Source organism: Beta vulgaris, chromosome 9 (assembly GCF_026745355.1).
Source record: "Beta vulgaris subsp. vulgaris cultivar EL10 chromosome 9, EL10.2, whole genome shotgun sequence".
Taxonomy (NCBI): domain Eukaryota; kingdom Viridiplantae; phylum Streptophyta; class Magnoliopsida; order Caryophyllales; family Amaranthaceae; genus Beta; species Beta vulgaris.
In genome coordinates this window covers 11,012,209-11,032,351 of record NC_079210.1, presented here as the reverse complement: position 1 = coordinate 11,032,351, position 20,143 = coordinate 11,012,209, and the positions used below count along the sequence as shown (strand labels likewise).

The following is a 20,143-nucleotide window of genomic DNA, read 5'->3' as shown; positions in this document are numbered from 1 at the left end:
TATTATCCATTCATACCACAATAAAATAGAATCATTTAACATGCTTTCTTAGATACAGTACTCAAATCTTTTTTCTTGTAACATTCTTGTTACACCATGAAACAAATAATATAAGTCCAATACTCATGCTCATGATACGATAGAATTACGCATTACAATGCCACATATCGATTTCCAATCATAATCATGTTACCAAACAATCTCAACATTCACAGTTGTTCCCTATCATGATTCTAGGTTCCGATCGAGTAATTCACAACCTAACATGATACTAATAATTGCAACTGAACTGGTACGCGTACGTACCTTGTAACGAAGAATTTTCGCTGCATAATCAAACGTTTCGCTTATGAAATTGTGACCTAAACGTATAAGTGAATACTTCAGTACTACGTCCTTGATAATATTGTCAAATAATACGAGACTAACTATATCGACTTAGTATTTCGATGTATAAACAATAATTAATCTCATTGTTTATTTTTATTTTTTTCTTTCCTAACTCTATTGAGCTTAGCGTCTTTTAAGAGTCAATGTTGGTGAGCCAAACTGAAATTAGTCAACTCAATAATATAACATCTTTACCAACTCCATTCAAGTCCTTATGTCCAGTACTACTAAAATCAGGTTTGAATAGAAAGGTCATTATAACTTTCCAACTAATAATCAATAATCTACTTTCTTAACTTTACGCCTTACTTATTTACAAAACCTTAAATCAGATTTACAATTTAAATTAGATTAACAGCTTAAACTAATTATACAAACTTAATTAATTACTAATTTACTCAAATTACAAATTAATTAACTTACAACTTAAATTAGTAGAAAAACATAATATACAATATTAAAACTAATATAATATCATATTATACATATTAGGTTTTTATACCACTGAATCTCGTCGGCGTTAAACACCGGCGACCGAACTCCGGCGACGACTAGTCACACACCGCACTCGCGCACCGTACGCACGACACACCACGAGTCTTGGCCACAAACCTCGCTCGTCTCCCAGCACCCTCGAGCCACCGGCGCGCCTTCGTACAACCCGCTCGCCACACTCGAGCCTCGCACCTCCACACGCACCCCATGGAGTCTTGCCCTCGAACCTTCGAAGGCATCGCACACCACCGTCGACCTCACGCTCGACTTCGCACGACTCAACCAACCTCGCGCACCCCTCGATGGTCGTGCAGACACTCTTCTCGCACACGCTTGGTTCGTCGCTCGCAACACTCGAACCCCCTCGCTCGCACAACTTCGAACGGTCACGCACACCTAGCAGCCTTCTCACACCACTTGATCCCTCGAATCACACACACACTCGCTCGCACACCAACTTCGTCAAAGGTTCAGAGGAGGCGACAAGAGAGAAGAAGAAAGAGAGAGAGGATTAGAGGGAGAGAAACGGGTGAGAAGGAGAGAGAGATTGAGATAGAGAGAAATTGAGAGTGACGGCTGAGAGAGAGAGTTCGGGTTTCTGTTTTTTTTTTCTTATTCTCTCCTATTTATAGTGTGGCAAACCGAACTATAATAGAATTACGTTAAAGTTGTAAGTGTACTCAAACTGTACTAATATTATTTTATTATTATTTTTTTGTAAATAATACTAAAATACCTTTCAATTATATTCTTAATATTTCCTTATTTATAAGGAAATAACTCCAAAAATACAGAGTATTACAGTTTATGCGTACTCTTCACTTTTAAAAAAAATGTGTACATGCAAGGTATCGAACACGTGACTTTTGAAATGAAAATTAAAAGGTTAACCATCAATACACTATGACTTTGTTGTCTAGTGTTTCAAATAAAATATGATAAAGTCTTGTAACAATTATACTTAACTAAAAAGACTTAAACAAGTATATACATCTATAACACATTTATTGCGTAACTTACAAGAGAATATTGATGTCATATTCTCTTACCACAATTCATTCTAAGGTATTGTTTTCAAACTCAAATCATTCAATTTTTTTACTTATCACGTCGTGACGTGAATATTTTAATTTTTTAATGGATAAAAAATACGAAAAGTAGCAAAATAGATTATGAAATTTAAAAATAATAACATACTCCCTCCGTCCTCTATTAGTTTACTCGTATTCCTTTTAAGGGTGTCCCTTATTAGTTTACCCATTTCTTTTTTCTGCTATTTTTGGAATGGGACCACAAACTTTTCATCACACATACATTCAACTTTAATATAAAATAATAGTTTATCTTTCTTTCTATGACCCACAACATTATTTCTCCTAAAACTCTGTGCAAAAGAAAGGGGTAAACTAATATAAGACAGAAGGAGTATTTGTTTATTGTAACTGACCCAAGGCATCGCCTGGGTCAAGAAACTAGTTTAGTGTAATTAAACGTGAAAATTTAGGAGTAAAAGCACGGAGTGTTACATAACCTATACAACAAAGGAAAAACATATTTCTCAGAAAAATTTAATTATGGTGTAATTTTAAATAATAGTACTCAATACTCCACATTCCCGTATAAAAAAAATATTAGTTTATATCAATTGGGTCCATATCATAATCTATTGAGTGAAACTAATGATGATAGATGTAATTTTTATTTATTATGAGCTAAAAAGTACTTTTTATAAATTTTACACTGAACAATTAAAAAAGTCTTGAAATATAGCAGAATTATTTTTCCTGACAAAAATAGTTACTATCATATACCCCGGTGTACCGTGAGTATGGTACAATGAAAGCTACTTTCTGCTCATTTCTCATTTGAAATCATACAAATGAGCAAGATGCACTAAAAAAGAAAAGTTCTAAATGAGCAAAATTTAATCTCGGGTATACCATGCACATGGTACATATGGGTGTATGATAAATGAATTATATAACATACAATCGTATACTCCTAAAAAAACATACAACCATATATTACCCGGGTACAGATATTTTATTGTTTAATACTTGCTTCATTTCTTTTTACTTATAAGGGTTTGACTTTTACTATTCACTAACTTTGCTTAGTTTATTTTTGCTGATTCATAGTTAAGGAAAAATATTTTCATTTGGTATCTTGTTAGATTCGTCTTAATATATACTTCCTCTGTAACAAAATAGATGTTACACTTTTCTAAATACGGTTTTGTAACAAAATAGATGTTACACTTCCTTTTTAGGCAACAATCTATCTCTATCTCTCTTCTATCACATGTAGGGTTTTGCAAAGACCAGGGTCGAGCCAAAATTTGGACCGAACTGGACCAAAATTAGTATCGGGATGAGGACCAGATCCAATCCAACAAAAAAACCTTATTTCGAGTTTCCGATTTGGTCTGGACCGGTCGGACCAGAATTTCTATCATTTTAGTTAAAAAAAGCTAATAGGTTTTAAAAAAAAGTTTTAAAAGGTAGAAAGTTTGAAAGTTAAAAAACTTTTTTTTTAGGGGATAAAAACCTATTATTTATTACTTTAGGATTATTGTTATTAAAATTATTAATTTTTAATGTATTTAGTTTATAAATATATATTTAAATAAAATAACATACTTTTTTTTAAAAAGAAAAAATTTTGTCCTACGGGTCCAAGACCAGTTCACCAAATTCCGATCCGGCCAATTTCAGTACAGTCCTGGACCGATGCAGATGCCTATGGGTCCCCTTTTTCTTTCTCTCTATCTCTCTCCTCTTCAAAAAATTGCCTAAAAAGTATGTTTTTGAAAGTATAACATGTAATTTGTTCTAAAGGAAGCATTTTTCGAAAAAAATCTACTTTTTATAATTTTTGATTATTGATAATTAAAGATATAAATAGTTAAAATTATATATTGACTAGTCCTATATGCACGTGATACGTGCGAAAACAAATAAAAAAGTCAATTGCATACTAATATATACGAAAAATTATTCATAAAGTCTATTTTATATTTTTCTTCTGTTTTCTGAAAGCCAATAAATCAATGATATGTCATAAAGTTCATTGTATATTTTTCTTCTGTTTTCTGAAAGCTAATAAATCAATGATGATAAAAGATGATGAATTTGTATTTATTACTTAAGGGTATAAAAGAAAATACCATTTTTGGTGTCCCCCTCCTTTTCCCTTATATAATAGAGATAACTAAAAGCTACCAGAAAGTATAACCCTAGCCTCCCTCTTTCTTTTTTCTCTCTAAAACCCTAGCCTCCCCTACTTCTTCTTCATCAGTTAGGGGCTGCCATGGATGATTTCATCCATGGTAAGCCCCTTTTTCCTTTTATTTTCAGTTTTTAGTTTATTTTCTTGTTTTGTTGAATAAATCAGTATCTCTTTATGAGATTTCTTCAAACCCTGTTATGGGGTTTTTAGTCTTTGTTGTGGAGATCTCCTTCTCTCTATGGGAGTTGTGAGTGTGGTTGTTTTATTTTTAGGTATGAGAAATTGTTCTTGTTGGTTGAAGTTCAAAACTCAACATGAAGGTATTGGAATCTCGGATGCGGTTAACATGGCTCGATCAAGAAAGCTCTTCCCAAACTATGTCAGAATGATAGACTTCCTCATCAATAGCTGTTTGATTCAGCAAATACAAGGGGGCTGCGCTGTATTGCTCGATCTGGTTCATTATAGTTTCTTCGAAGACGAATTTGATTTAACCTTGTTTAATTGTATCTTGTTTTTCTTTAATATCTATTGTAGATGCCGTTTGGCCTTCAATTAATGAAATTTCTCTTTAAAAAAAAAAAATAGAGATAACTAACAAAACGGGAAAGTTAAACGTTTGAATGTAAAAAGAAACGTTAGTATAAGAATCTGGACAAAGTTCGCTCTTCAAGCTTATCATTCAAATTAAAAAAAATCAGATTTTCAGTGGCTTTCCACTATGATGTTATTGTACTTTACACGTTTTGGACCATAGTACTTCGTTTAACGCAAAACTCAATTCCATTCACAAAACTCATTTTGGTTCATACTATAGTCGTCTCTGGATTGCCTGGTATAGTGGTATCTCCCCTGAAAAAGGGGACTTTTCTCCAATTGTACCGCTTAAATTTTATTCTTTTTTCCAATTATAAATCTTCATTAATAACTAATAAGTTATGGGATAAAGCTCCACTAGATTACTCACAAAGAAGCATTTGGTCCTGTTTGGCAAACTAGTTGTTGCAGTAGTTATTAGTTGTTGCAGTAGCGTTTAACTGTTGCGGTAGCTATTAGCGGTCAACTAGTAATGATTAGTGATTTGTGTTCAAAGTAGCTGTTAGCGATTAGTGTTTGACAAAAATAGCTGTCAAAATTGGAAAAAACAAAAAGGGCAAACATTTACTTATAGAATTAAATATAAACATTTGATTAATTAGTTTAATAATTAAACTGAATGATTATTTTTTCAATCAAACTTCCATATAATGAGTATACAACTTTTACTACTCAAACAAATGTATAAATTTGAGATCCTCCTTCACCCTTACAAAACGATCACCATTTATAAAATATACGGTTATTTCATGAGGTACCCCTGAGTTCTTTGAAAATTCACGTGGTACCCATTTTTTTTTTTAAATTCACCAGGTACCCTTGAGTTTACTAAAAATGCACCAGATGCCCTTAATGACTAACGGCGTTAAGTTTTGTTAGTCATTAAGCCACGTGGCAACTTCGTATTGGTTTTCTAAAAAATATTTTGTTAATAATTAAACAAAATTAATAAAAAAAATTTAAAAAAATTAAAAACTTTTTAAAAAATCTCAACCCCTAGCCACCGGCCCACCACTGCCACCACCTGCCGGCGGTAATCCCACCGCCTTTACCGCCTCCGTCACCCTCCTGCGCCGGCGAGGAGGACCGTTGGTGTCACACGCTCGCAGGTAGCCTTCACCTCCCCGCATAACCACCATCCCGATGCCAAAACCCCAACCCACCCCCTCCAAAAACCTCCCTCCACCTCACGGCCGGCGCCTAAACCACATCCCGGTGCCGGCGAATATTTCTCGACCATCCTCAACCCCTTTCACTCCTTAAAACACCACATAAAACCCCCAAATCGAAAACCCCCAAATCAAAAATTAGGGTTTCGATTTGGGGGTTTTAAGGTTTGTAGGTGGTTGTTTAAGGGGGGAAAGAGGGTGGGGATGGCAGGGCGTGGGGCGATGAAGCTTCGTCGGCGCCGTGGAGGGAGTTTTGGTGCCGGCTATGGTGCAAAGGGGGTATTTCAAGGGGTTAGGAGGGAGGTTTCGAGGGGTGAAGGTGGTTTCGGAGGGAAGAGGAGGGCTGCCGGGGAAGGGGTGGGGGCAGGGAAGAGGAGGGATGCCGGGGAAGGGGTGGGGGCAGGGAAGGTCGCTGGCGTAGGGGGGTTGCGGGGGTGGGGGTATTGCCGGCGAAAGGGTGGCGGGGTGGGGGCAGTGGTGGCTGGGTTTGGTTTTTTTTTTAAGTTTTTTTATTAATTAATTAGTTTTTTTTAATTAACTAAATAATCTTTTAGGGAGCCAATAGGAAGTTGTCGTGTGGCATATTAGCCCTTAATGACTAATGGTGTTAACGTTCGTTAGTCATTAAGGGCATCTGGTGGATTTTTGGTAAACTGAGGGGTACCATGTGAATTTCAAAAGTTTTGTGGGTACCGTGTGAATTTTTTAAGTACTCAGGGGTACCTCATGAAATAACCGTAAAATATATTTCCTCCGTTTTTTTAGTTGTTTCATATTGACTTTTTGCACTATTCATCTTATGCAGTTTGACCGTCTTTGGTTATTTTTTCATAGGAAAAAACATAGTCAAGTGTGATCTTTTTAGATTCATCTCGATATATATACTTTTCAAATATCAACTTTTTTATATCTTTTTACTTATGTACAATTTGAGATATTAAAGGTATAATTTGTGGCGTTGATAAAAGAGTAGAGGAGAAATGAAACATCTAAAAAAAACAAAAGAAATATATATACAGAGTTGAATGTATGTATGATGTCATATTTGAACTATCAGTATATTTCATACAATCCTATAAACAAGTAGAGTATATATAATAATCTTTGTATATTTTTGTAATAATATACTTATTTTGTACACCTATATATTCGGTATCAAAAAACACAACATAAATCAATTTTTGAAATATATATGTAAACTAAACGTCTTAAAAATATTAGTAATTATAGAAAAAAAAAGGCATATATCTTGTATATAATTGCTAGTTTAGTTTAGATACTTGTGAAATTTGGGTCATAAAATATTATGAAACTTTAGCTAGCTCGCTCTTTTGCAAAAGAAAAATAATTTAACAAAATAAGTAATACAATTAAAATCGTTCTTCATTGTAATATTTTTCGTATTTAGTAATTTCTTCCCAATATCTCTTATTAGATAAATCTCGCTTTTTATCTATCTTTATCTTATTCCTTTTAACATGAGTTTCTTAAAAAATAATGGAGGAAGTTTAAGTTAATATTATTTCCACAAGCAACCAAGTCCATCGACCTTTCTCTCTCCTACAAGGCTACAACTACAAGCAATATTTGTTATTTGTGATATGGGCTCATGGGTTTCTCGCACATATTCAAGTTGACCAAAGAGTTGGGCAGTATGGCATTAACACTGAATTTTGCCGCCATGTTCGTCGAGAGTTTGATACATTTTAATTTTGATTTGCATATGAAAAGTCAACTGTACCAACCTTCATATTGTACATATATATCTACCTTTTTCATACAATTTTTGCAATTTTACGCTGCCTCTTATGTAAGTAAATGCTTTGATGGTTGTGTGAGTTTGAGGTTATTCTTTGGCCTTCCTTTAGTGAAGAACAAGAAAAGAGAACTCCGTGTCCCAACGTAATTTGATTATTTTCTTCATTTCTAAGGTAATCTTTATACTACTACTACTACTTTGACTTGTCCTTTTTCTTCATTTTATGGCTATACTGTATTCACTCCATATTTTAAGTAATTATGTTTACTTGTTTTTTTAATTATTGATTTATCAATTACTTTTAATCTCATCCACATGAATCTTGGTCTTTGGGAATATTATGAATTTTGGGGGTTCAATTTTGGATTTTTTTATACTTGTGTATAAGAAGGTTTCCGATGCAAATTCTGTGTCTTGCCTTATGAACCAAATCCATGACATCTTTTGGACATGAATGCATTGCTCTTAAGACATTATATTTCACAGCCTCAATCTTTTTACTGAATTATATATATGAATTCGCCATTCATCACATCATGCTATCCCATATATAAATTCACAAACGTTACTTTGATCATTTTTCTTACAAATACATAGAAAACCAATATAAGCATATGATATGTTGAATTTTTCTGAACGTATATTTTCAAAATATTAATTTTTACAATTTTTACTAATAGATAATTGAAAATATTCATGGTTAAAATGTAAATTAACAAGTGTATCAAATCAAAATGGAGCATTTAAGATATCCAATAATGAGAAACTCCTATATTATAACTCTAATATCCATTTAGTGCGTAGCATAACAGCTTTCTTAAAATATTTTATGAAAATAACTTTCCAAATAAAGCACACGTTCCTATATTTTTGTTGAAAATCACCAAAACTCGCTATTTTTTTCCAAAATCACAAAAAAAATATTGTAAAAAGCTTATATAGACTTGGTCCACATTAATACATGTGATTTATGAAAAAAAAAAAGAATCACTGTATAAAAAGAAAATAGATATAAACAAATAAAAGTAGATATGAATGGTAAAGGGGGACTTTGTGAGAAAAAATGTTATTGTCATAAAGTAAAAATTTCGTTATGATAAACTAATGTAAGAAAGGGTGATCGTATCCAAAAAAGATTGTTACTATGCTAGATATAATAGATTAGTGTAAGTTAAGATTTTATAAGGTCGCAATGTAAAAAAAAAAGGTCACTATGTCATATGGCTGACTTTAATCCACAATAATATTAATGTGGATCAGGTCCACGCTGGTCAAAAATGTTAGTTTTGCATATAACGGTTGTAAATTAGGACAGCCTCGTCGATTAATAGAGATAAATTCTAAGATAAAAAAAAAGCTTTTGGTCCAATGGTAGTCTTTCTAAGTGGTAAAACAAGGTCCCCTCAAAAAAAAAAAAAAATGTGGTAAAAGAAGAAATCTTTGTGCTCTTAGTTTGTTAGAAGCAGTAATTTGATACTCCATATACCACCTTCAAGGAAGATACTGGAAATGTAAGGAACAAGAATTATTAGTAAAGATAGCTAGATCCATACCAAAAAAAAAAAGAAAGAACTAGCCCATTTTCACGGCAGCAAAACTGGCTTTGAAATTAGTGAGTTTGAGTTAGATGCTGTATGAGAAATAGTGAAGATAAAGCATTGTTTTCCTTAACAAATTAAATTTTATTTAACAAATATTTAGGCATAAGTAGCTGTTTAGACCCATGTGAGCTAGGATAGCAATCCTCATGAATTCTTCATATTTGCTTTGAAACGCAATTTCCACACTTATTTAAGCTAGCTTACACACGTTCTGTTGCACTTCATATGACAAAGCACAACACTTTCAATACTTCTTTCATTAACTAACTCCTTTTTTGTATCCCTAGTTATCTTTCTTTCCTCATTCTTGTTGTTGCTTTGTCAATGATTACATTGCAGCATTCACAAGTGTAACGCCAATCTCAGCTGCATAATATCAGTATAGTTGATACGTACTAATTAAGGTACAAAAATTTGTTTGTTCTTACTTCTTAGTTGTGTTATTTTTTGTTGGGTGCACCGCACCTTTCATGGCTTGATATTGAACGTGATCAGATGTAAGGGCTTTTTTTTTTTGTCGGGATTAAGGCTTTGGAATTGTTGCTGTTGTTTTTGTGTGCAGGTACTGAATTTTTTCTTAAAACGAATTTGGAAAATGGGTATTTACAAGAACTCAAGTGCAAATGCCAAAAGCGGAGATTACCTAGAAGGAATGTTAAGTGATTATGTAGGAACAAAGGGGAAGCTGAAAACCCCTAAGAGTAACTCCAGTCGGCTAGTAACAACACTAACTTGCCTACAATTCGCATTCGCCATCTATGCAACATTTCTTTTGTATTACATGAGCCCAACAGTTGATTTACGAACCAAACCAGACTTCTCATGGGCTACTCAATTTGCAAAGCAATGGAAAGACTATATCATTCAACCCCACATTGTGAGCCACTATCAAGAAGTCTTTAATATGGCTGCAACTGAAATGCAACCTATTGCTCCGTCTGAGGTCTGTGAGCATGAAAAGATTGACTTTATGCAGAAGAAGTCCAATGATCTTCAAATGATCAAGTTGAAGAGAGAGCTTTATGATGAAGTGTTGGAGTTTCAGAGCAAGACTTTAGGAACCGAGTCTCTTCTCCAACTAATGGCAATGCCATCAAAGTGGGATTTGAAGGGACCTAATAAACCAAAAGTAACAGTTATTCTAAATCATTTCAAAAGAAAAACTCTTTGCGCGCAGCTAGATTCTTTGCTTCAGCAAACTCTCCCTTTCCACCATGTTTGGGTACTCGCATTTGGGAGCCCAAATGAGATGCTACTCAGAAGAATTGTGCAGAGTTACAATGATAGCAGAATTAGTTTTGTCAGTTCTAGTTATGATTTTAAGTACTATGGAAGGTTTCAAATGGCTTTACAAACAGAAGCTGATCTTGTGTACATAGTTGATGATGACATGATACCGGGGAAGAAAATGCTTCAGATATTGTCTCATGTTGCAGGCACAGAGAAGTATAAGAACTCTGTTCTAGGCAGCATAGGGAGAATTCTACCTTTCAGACAGAAGGATTTCTCCTTCCCCAGCTATAGAAAGTTCCACTCGAAGGAGGCGGGCCTTTATTTACCCGATCCAGCTTATGATATACTTGTTGAAAAGGTGGTGCAGGTAGACTTCCTCTCCAGTTCATGGTTTTTATCTGCAGAGCTTGTCAAGACTCTTTTTATTGAGAATCCTATGACCTTTATGACGGGTGAAGATCTGCATCTAAGGTAAGTCCATGATTCATATTCTATCTGCTTTGCTTTCCTTTTTTTTAATCTTTTTTGTACATAGGCTTTCAATCTTCTCTTGATTAATCTCGTGTCTGCTATGTTTTTATTCAACAAAATTTGAATGATGTACTGATTTTCTGTAAGCATGCAGCTTATATTTTCACAAAAGTATCGTACTTGATATTGAATTATGTGTTAAGTAATATAGAACGGAAACATGCGCGTTGAATAAACTACCCCTCATTTAGCGTTCTATCTCTCTAGTTCATGCTACTTCAGCCTCTTGCAAAACTTTATTCCATATTAAAGAACTTATTCCAAGAAATAGGAATATGAAATACATTGCTTTCTTTTTGGGATATCACTGTTATTAATTTTACTGCTAATACAAAATTTGCAACTTGAGATGAATATGCAAACTTTATTTTTTCCAACAGTCAACTCTTTTCTTACATGTTTCCATCTCCACATACATTTGTGTCAGATGGTCTAATGTAATATCCTTGTAATTGGCATGCAGCTATCAGCTTCAAAAGTACCGGAATGCTGGCTCATTTGTGCTTCCTGTTGATCCAAAAGACAAAGAAACATGGGGAGATAGTGAACATCGGCTTGCTTATGTGTCCGAAACCACAGTTATTTTCAAAGATATCGTTCAAGTAAGAGACGATCAGTGGTGGAGAGCCCTTTCAAGCGGATATGTAACACAATGGGCGGCAATGAACCCACAAAAGATTGATGCACTGTTTTATGCCCATTCCATTGATGAAGTGAAAGTCCTTGCTCCTCTTCTTGAGAAATTTAGGACTACAGTTGGTAAGAAGGCGTACATTGTTGTCTCTGGAGGCCAGTACTGTCCTTGTGAAGATGCTGCTGCTGCTTTAGATTGGCCAACGTCAGTTTGTAAAGAGAGAAGATTCAAAATATTTGACCTTGGTGTTGGCGCGCTTTTAGGGGTATCAAATTCTGAAGTGCCTGTACTGCAAAGTGTTTATGCTGGCATGAAAGGGCTCATTAAAGTTCACAACCCAAGTGTGCTGATTGCTGTTAACGATATTGATCCTGATGTGAGAAAAGCTTTGAAAATGGCTTCCGAGACCAGTAATAACGGTTCCACATTTGTTCTTCTACCAAGAACATCTGTTCCCAAGGTCCTTTGGATGGCTGATCTAAGGTCTACTGCATTGCCAAGTAAGTTCTTTACTAGTATTTATGTTTTTTTTACCTCTTGTAGTATCAGATTAACCTTGAACTAAAATGGAAAGATTTTAGTATAAAGCCGAAAGAATGTGTTTGATCTAAGAGATTGGTTGGCTAAAAAAATTTCCAAGAGAAGTGATTTTCCTATTGTCTTTGGTTTGGTTTATTAAGGGTGGCAAATAGTTTACTAAATGGTGTGTAAAATCCTAATCCATAGGAAATGGTTTTTTTTGTTCAACCAAACAGAGCATAAAGCGTATTTGAAAGAGAGGAATATATTAGGTTGTTCTTTAACACTACCATCTATACTCTTTTAACCTTATTATTATACACTTCATACAGATTGGAATAAGATGAGGCTTTCAATCAACATTATCACCCAGAACCGTGTTCATTCTCTCGTAAGGCTTCTTAAATCACTTAGCAATGCCTATTATTTGGGTGATGATGTTCCAATCACCTTCAACGTAGACAGCAGAGTGGATGAGGCAACAATAAAGCTAATAGGCACATTTGTTTGGCCACACGGAACAAAGACCCTAAGGAGGAGAATCATTCAAGGAGGGCTTATTCGTGCAGTGAGTGAGAGTTGGTATCCATCTTCAGATGATGACTTTGGTCTATTACTCGAAGATGATATCGAAGTCTCTCCTTACTACTATCTATGGATCAAATATGCACTCTTAGCCTACCACTATGACCCACAAGTATATTTCCCTGAGCTGTCCTCAATTTCTCTTTACACACCTCGTTTGGTTGAAGTTGTCAAAGAAAGACCCAAGTGGAATGCAACTGACTTCTTCAAACAGATTCATCCAAACACACCTTATCTCCACCAACTCCCCTGCAGCTGGGGGGCTGTATTCTTCCCCAAGCATTGGAGAGAGTTCTATGTGTACATGAACATGCGCTTCACTGAGGATGCCAAGAAAAATCCGGTTCAAATTCCAAGGTCCAGAACGAATGGCTGGCAAGCTTCATGGAAGAAATTTCTCATTGATATGATGTATTTAAGAGGCTACGTGAGTCTGTATCCTAACTTCCCGAATCAAGCTAGCTTTTCGACCAATCATATGGAACCCGGAGCTCACATTAGTGCTAAGGAAAATGTTGTGAAGCATGACAAGGAAGATTTTGAGGTACCACTTCTGGCAGATGATTTCAGGAATTACTTACCTAATGGTAAGTTGCCTTCGGCCTCTCGATTGCCCTCGCTTAACCTCTTCAACCAGGCCGTTTCTCTGAAGGGATTGAAGGCAGCTGGAGCTAAGTTGAGAATGGATGTGATCAACTGTACTGCACAGGAAATTGTAACTGTACACCATGATACAGGCCTGCCCAACAGGTGTGCAAATTTTCTGAGAAACTGACTTTGGCTGGTCAATTGTTATAAACATTCTTTTTTTGGTTTCTTTATTAGGATTTATCATCAAAAGCTACATATATCCAACCTTCTAGGTGGGATTGACACTTGATTTTGACTTCTGGATTGTAATCCATGTAAAATGTATTCAAATTCCCCATTAAAGTGGACGGAGATGAAAGTTCATAAAAGAAACTTCCAAAATTTGTTTGATTGCATTGTATATTTGTACTTAAAGCCAAAGTGGCTTCCTTTTACTACTGTAAACATGGAAAGATTATTGAATTTTGTCATCTGCACTCTGTTCTTTTACATATGCGAGTTTGAAGTTATCATTAGTAGGTCCTTGGAGTCTTTTTTGGCAATGAAATGGAAAGAAGATTCTGACAATTATTTATATATCATCAGTTATGTATGTGTTAAGGTTTGACAATCTTGTGTGTTTTGTTTCTATTCATCAATGAATCAATTTATACAACCTAAAGGATAAAGTTCTAAATTCTAATTGGTATTAATCTACAAATAAATAATCATACCAAGACAAGGGACTAATAAATGTAAATCTTATCTACTAGCACCCTTCTTAGTTGGAGCATGCAAATCCCCAACACCCGACTTGGATAATAAAGATTCAAACTATGTCCTCCCTAGTTGAAACTTGGTAGGAATATAGGAAGAATTAATGAGACCTTCAATCACCGCATCACGAACAAAATGGCAATCTGCCTCAATATGTTTAGTCTGTTCATGAAATACTAGATTCTTTATAATGTAGATTGACTCTCATAGTAAAAGTGCATCACTTTCGTTGTATCCCAAGATCACCAATTAATTGCTTTAGCAGATTCAACTCATTATAGCCGTCATAGAATGATATTCGGCCTAAGAATGAGATATTGTAGGCTGATTCTTAGTCTTACAGAAAATAGAAGAACAACAAATTAGAACAAGCCAACTACTCGAGTAACGCGGAGTAATAGGGCAACTATACCAATCATAATCATACCATGCTTCTAAGTGGACATCAATATCCGAACGGAATAACATTTCTTTCACCTAGATTTTTCTTCAAATATCGAACAATTCTAAGAGCTACCTCCAATGCACAACCTTAGATGCCTATATAACTTTGACAAAATATGCAAAATCAATTCCAGTAACAGCCAGATAAATCAACATGCCCATCAATCTACTACACTTCTCTACATCATCAAATAATGGTCTCTTCACCATAGTCAATAGATGATTATGTCCTATAAAAAACTCTGCACATTTAGCTTCCAGTAGGCCTGTCTTAGAAATAATATTTATGGCATATTTTCGTTGACTCATAAAGTTTCCCTTCGGACTTCTAGCAACTTCTAGGCCTAGAAAGTATTTCGAAATGCCCAAATATTTCATTTTACGATTTTTTCACCAAATACCCCGAGTTTTCACGAAATTCACCGGGTACCCCTCGCACTTTTAAATATATACAGGGTACCCCTCAGTTTTAAGATAATACACCCAAATGCCCTTAATGACTAACGGTGTTAACCGCTGTTAGTCATTAATCCTAATTTTCTATTTTAAACCCCTCAGCTTCATCGTGGTGGTAGTACTCCCAAAGTCGATGCGACATAGTCGTATACGTGTATGGATTGTTACCGCCACGATGAAATGCAAGGCATAATAAGAAAAACGTTAACTCAAATCATTGTCTCGAAAACTGAAATGCAGCGGAAATAAAAGTGTAACTACAACTCGGAAATCATCAACGACCCCTTTTATTCAAATCACAAACCAATTAAGTAAATCATAGTGAATCTTATAGTACTTAATTAAAATGCTTTAAAGTTCAAATATTAATGACTATCCCCCGTATGCTCGATATCATGCAGCAGCACCAGTACACCTAGTCTGCTCCCCATTGTAGCATCAATGGTTCATCACAGGTAAACAAACACATAATAACACACAATCAGCTATGCTGAGTATATAATGAACCATTGAATGCATATAAACATAAACAAAGTAATAATGAACAATCCTAAGCATGATACTAGAATACGTTAGTTACGTCCTTTATTCTTTATTTAGTTGGCATCGAACGGGCACCGTCATCTTACTAGAATCATACGGGCTACTTAATCCTTAATAGACAACTTGGTCTATTAGATGAAATGCAAATACGGTTTCGTTCCGTCTCACACCCTCACCTTAGTATGCATACCCCAAGATCGTACGGAACCTTCCGCCTACTTGAGTTATCAAAATTATAAGGACACTACTTCGTCACAGTAGGCCTGCGTAGGAGTGTAGAACAAGTCCCACACTCCCCCCATTGTTCATCACTTGTAGGGAGTCCAACTACAAGTTATTGCCATAGTTCATTTTTAATACTGTCCATTCATACACAACAACATAGAATCATTTAATATGTTCTCTTAGTTACAGTACTCAAATCTTTTCTCTTGTAACAGTCTTGTTACACTATGGATCAGATTAATATGAATACAATGCTCATGTTCATAATACGATAGAATTACGCATTCCAATGCAACATATCGACTTCCAATCAAAACATGTACCAAACAATCTTAACAATCAAAACGTTCCCTATCATGATTCTAGGTTCCAATAGAATAAATCGCAACCTAATCATGATACTAGTACTTGCAACTAAACTGGTACGCGTACGTACCTTGTAACGGAGAATTTTCCTTATTAACCAAACGTGCCGCTTATGAAATTGGGACCTAAACGATTAAGTAAATACTTTAGTGCTACGTCCTTGATAATATTATCAACTAATACGTAACTAACTATAACGACTTAGTAATTCGAAATATAAACGATAGCTAAACTCATTGTTCATGAACTTCCTTTTCTTTTCTATTCAATGAGTTTAGCATCTTTTAGGAGTCAATGTTAGTGAGCAAACTGATTTTAGTTAGTGTAATAGTCCACTACCTTTACCAATTCCAATCAAGTCATATGTCCAACCAAGTCTTATGTTCAACCAAGTCTTATGTCCAACCAAGTCTTATGTCCAAAATCAGGTTCGCATAATAAGATTGTACTTCCAACTAATAACAGTAATATAATTTATTTACTTCCCACCTTACTTAATTACAATCCTAAAATCAGATTCACAACATAAATCAGATTAATAGTTTAAACTAATTATACAACTTAATTAGTTACTAATTAACTCGAATTACAAATTAATTACTTACAATTTAATTTAATTAAAAAAATAGAATATAATATTATATTATACATATTAGGTTTTATACCACTGAATCTCGCCGGCAAATGAACTTCGGCAAATGTCCAACCACTTCTCGCTTGCCCAGCCTTCTCGCACAGAACCTCGAACGCTGCTCGCACCACCGGCTCGCTAGTTTGCAACACAACATACACAATCGCACCAGCCTCGACGCAACCCTTCGCTCGCCTCGCGCAGTAGCGTCGCACACCTCGAACTCCCTCGCTCACCCTTCGAATCTCGTCACACAACGCGAGCCTCGCACAAGCCCTCGACTCGCACACCCAACGCACCACACGCACGCTCGAATCACGACCCTCTGCACTCGACCCTCACACCCGCTCGCACATACGACTTCGACGAGGCTCAGGTGCAAGAACGGTGAAGGGGAGGGAGTGAGAGAGAGAACTTGAGAGAGAGAGAGTTTGAGAGAGGAGAAAAACGGCCGAGAAATAGAGAGGCGAGAGAAGAATGAAAAACGACTAGGAGAGGAGAAGGAGAATTAGGGTTTTTTCTGATTTTTTTATTCTATTTCTTCTATTTATAGTGTGGCATAATTAGGTCTAACTAAACTCGGTTTAATCTTTTAAAATTGCGAAATTAACTAAACCGAACCATAATATTATTATTTCATTATTATATTTTGTAAATAATACTAAAATAGCTTTTAATTATATTCTTTCTATTTTCTTAATTATAAAGAATTAACTCCAAAAATACGGAGTATTACATTAAGTTTGTAAGTTGATTTAAGATGTAAATCTGATTAAGTTTTGTAAGTAAAAGTAAGGTATAAATTAAAGTTAGTAAAAGAAATTAGATTATTAGTTATAGTTATAGTGTTATAATAACTTTGTTATTCAAATCTGATTTGTGGTAGTATTGGATAGTTTGTACTAGGGATGACAACGGGCCGAATCCGTTTTTTGAGCATGGACCCAGATCCGGACCGGATCCTATGGATCTCAAAAGGCAATAACCAGATCCAGATCCATTAGATCCACGGTTCTACAGATCTGGATCTGGATCTGACTGTTTCCCCAAAAAGTTGTACAAATAATTGCCAATATTTTATCACTAAATGATATATTTATTATAACATTCACCAAACTACAATATAACAACATCCCAACATTTAAGATATTCAATCTTATATGAGAATGAGATAAACAAAAGCGTTAAGTTACTAATTAAAAATTAAAATATTTAAACTATAAAAAACAGATCTACGGGTCGGATCTGGATCCTCTCTATAAGATCCAGATCCGTATTTTTTTTGTGGGATCCGGATCCGACCCGGATCCGCAGGGTCCAAAATACTAAGATACAAATCCTTCAAAACGGATCTGGATCCACGGATCTGGAACGGGTCCAAGATCCATTGCCATCTCTAGTTTGCACATTGTCATTGGTTCTAAAAGACGTTAAGTTTAATAGAGTTATGAAAGAAAAGAAGATTAATGAATAACAAGATTAGTTATTTTTATATTCCGAAATACTAAGTCTTATATGGTTAGTCACGTTATTCTATGTTAATAATATCAAGGATGTAGCACTGCAGTTTTTGCTTATTCAATTAGGTCCCAATTTCATAAGCAGAGCGTTTGAATAGTCATTGAAGATTCTTCGTTACAAGGTACGTACGCGTACCAGTTCAGTTGCAAATAGAAGTATCATGTTAGGTTATGAATTCTTCCATTGGAACCTAGAATCATGATAGGAAACGATTGTATGATTCTAATTGTTGAGATTGTTTGGTACCATGATTGTGACTGGAAATCGATAGGTAGCGTTGTTATTTCAATGCGTAATTCTATCGTATCATAAGCATGAAAGTATTGGATTTGTATCCTTTGATTTATGGTGTAACAAGGATGTCACAAGAAGTAAAGAATTGAGTATTGTATCTAAGAAAGAACATTAAATGATTATATGTTTAATGTGGTATGAATGGACAATACTAAGAAAGGATTTTGGCAATAATCTTGTAGTTGGATTCCTTACAAGTGATGAACAATGGGGGGAGTGTGGGACTTGTTCTACACTCCTACGCAGGCCTACTATGTCGATAGTAGTGTCCTTAAGAATTTTGATAACTCAAGTAGGCGGAAGGTTTCGTACGATCTTGGGGTATGCATACTAAGGTGATGGATGTGGGACGGAATGAAACCGTATTTACATTTCATCTAATAGACCAAGTTGTCTATTAAGGATTAAGTAGTCCGTATGATTCTAGTAAGATAACGGTGCCCGTTCGCTGCCAACTAAATTATAAAAGTAATGAATGTAATACTATTCTAGTATCATGTCTAGGAACGTTTCTTATTATTTTGTTTATGCTTAGTATATTAACTCAATGTTTTACTATGTACTCAACGTAGCTGATTGTTTTTTATTGCGTTGTTTGTTGACCTATGATGAACCATTGATGCTACAATGGGGAGCAGACTAGGTCTGCTGGTATTGCTGCATGAGATTGAGCATACGGGGGATATTTCCTAATCTTTAAACTTTAAAGCGTTTTGGTTAGAGATTATAGAGCTATTATGATTTACTTAGTTTGTGGTTTAAATAAAAAGGGGTCGTTGATGATTCCCGAGTTGTAGTTAACATATTATTTATGCTGCAGTTTAGTTTTCATAATAACGATTTAAGTTAAACGTTTCATTTCAATAAGCCTTGCGTTTCACCGCGGCGGTAACACTCCCAAAGTCGATGCGACATAACACTAGTGGAAAAAACCTTATATGTCACTTAGTAACAGATGCGTTTTTAGTAAAACCGCATCCGAAAATCAACATAAAAAATAAGAGGAAAAGCTGGGAGGACAATCTGATGCGGTCCACTTGTGGACCGCATCAGATTTTCCTATTTTTTTTGAAAATCTTGCGTAGCCCATGTTCTTGGCATGCTTGGCCCATTTTCCGTGGCCTCATGACTTCCAGCCCACAAGTGGACCACATAACAAACTCAAATTCTCCCTCCCTCTCTCTCACAAACCCGCCTAAAACGGCACCCTCTCTCTCTCACAACCCTAAAACGACGCCCTCTCTCACAAACCCTAAAACTCCTCTTCTCTCCTCTCTTCACTGTCTCACAAACGACAGCCACCGTCGTTTTCACTGTCGCTCGTGGCTGTCAGTCAGTGGCGTTCTCCTCTAAGATCTCTACTCCGTCGCTCGTTGTTGTCAACATCCACCACCACGAGTCCACGATCGTCGCTCGTTGCTGTCAACATCCATCGCCACGACCGCCGTTTGTTGTTGTCAACATCCACCACCACGAACGTCGCTAGATCTAGGGGTTCAGTTTATTTTTTCGTTTAATTTCCATTTTCGTACCACTTTGTTATTTTCGTTTCTATCTTAGTTTTAAATTTTCGTA

At 35.4% G+C, this 20,143-nt stretch overlaps 1 protein-coding gene across 3 annotated transcripts; it reads left to right on the top strand.

Annotated features, from left to right (window-relative positions):
* Window positions 1-7,419: 7,419 nt before the first annotated feature.
* Window positions 7,420-13,808, top strand: LOC104903223 (hypothetical protein). Of its 3 annotated transcripts, XM_048636681.2 has the most exons (5): window positions 7,420-7,810; window positions 9,579-9,643; window positions 9,802-10,943; window positions 11,467-12,137; window positions 12,489-13,808. In XM_048636681.2, the coding sequence occupies exons 3-5, from the start codon at window positions 9,835-9,837 to the stop codon at window positions 13,514-13,516; spliced, it is 2,808 nt and encodes a 935-aa protein (XP_048492638.1). In that variant the 5' UTR covers window positions 7,420-7,810; window positions 9,579-9,643; window positions 9,802-9,834; the 3' UTR covers window positions 13,517-13,808. The 3 variants fall into 3 exon arrangements, with proteins under 3 accessions (XP_048492638.1, XP_048492639.1, XP_010689523.1); XM_048636682.2 differs by lacking the exon at window positions 9,579-9,643; XM_010691221.4 differs by lacking the exon at window positions 7,420-7,810 and having other exon boundaries at window positions 7,878-9,643.
* The last annotated feature ends 6,335 nt before the right edge of the window (window positions 13,809-20,143 follow it).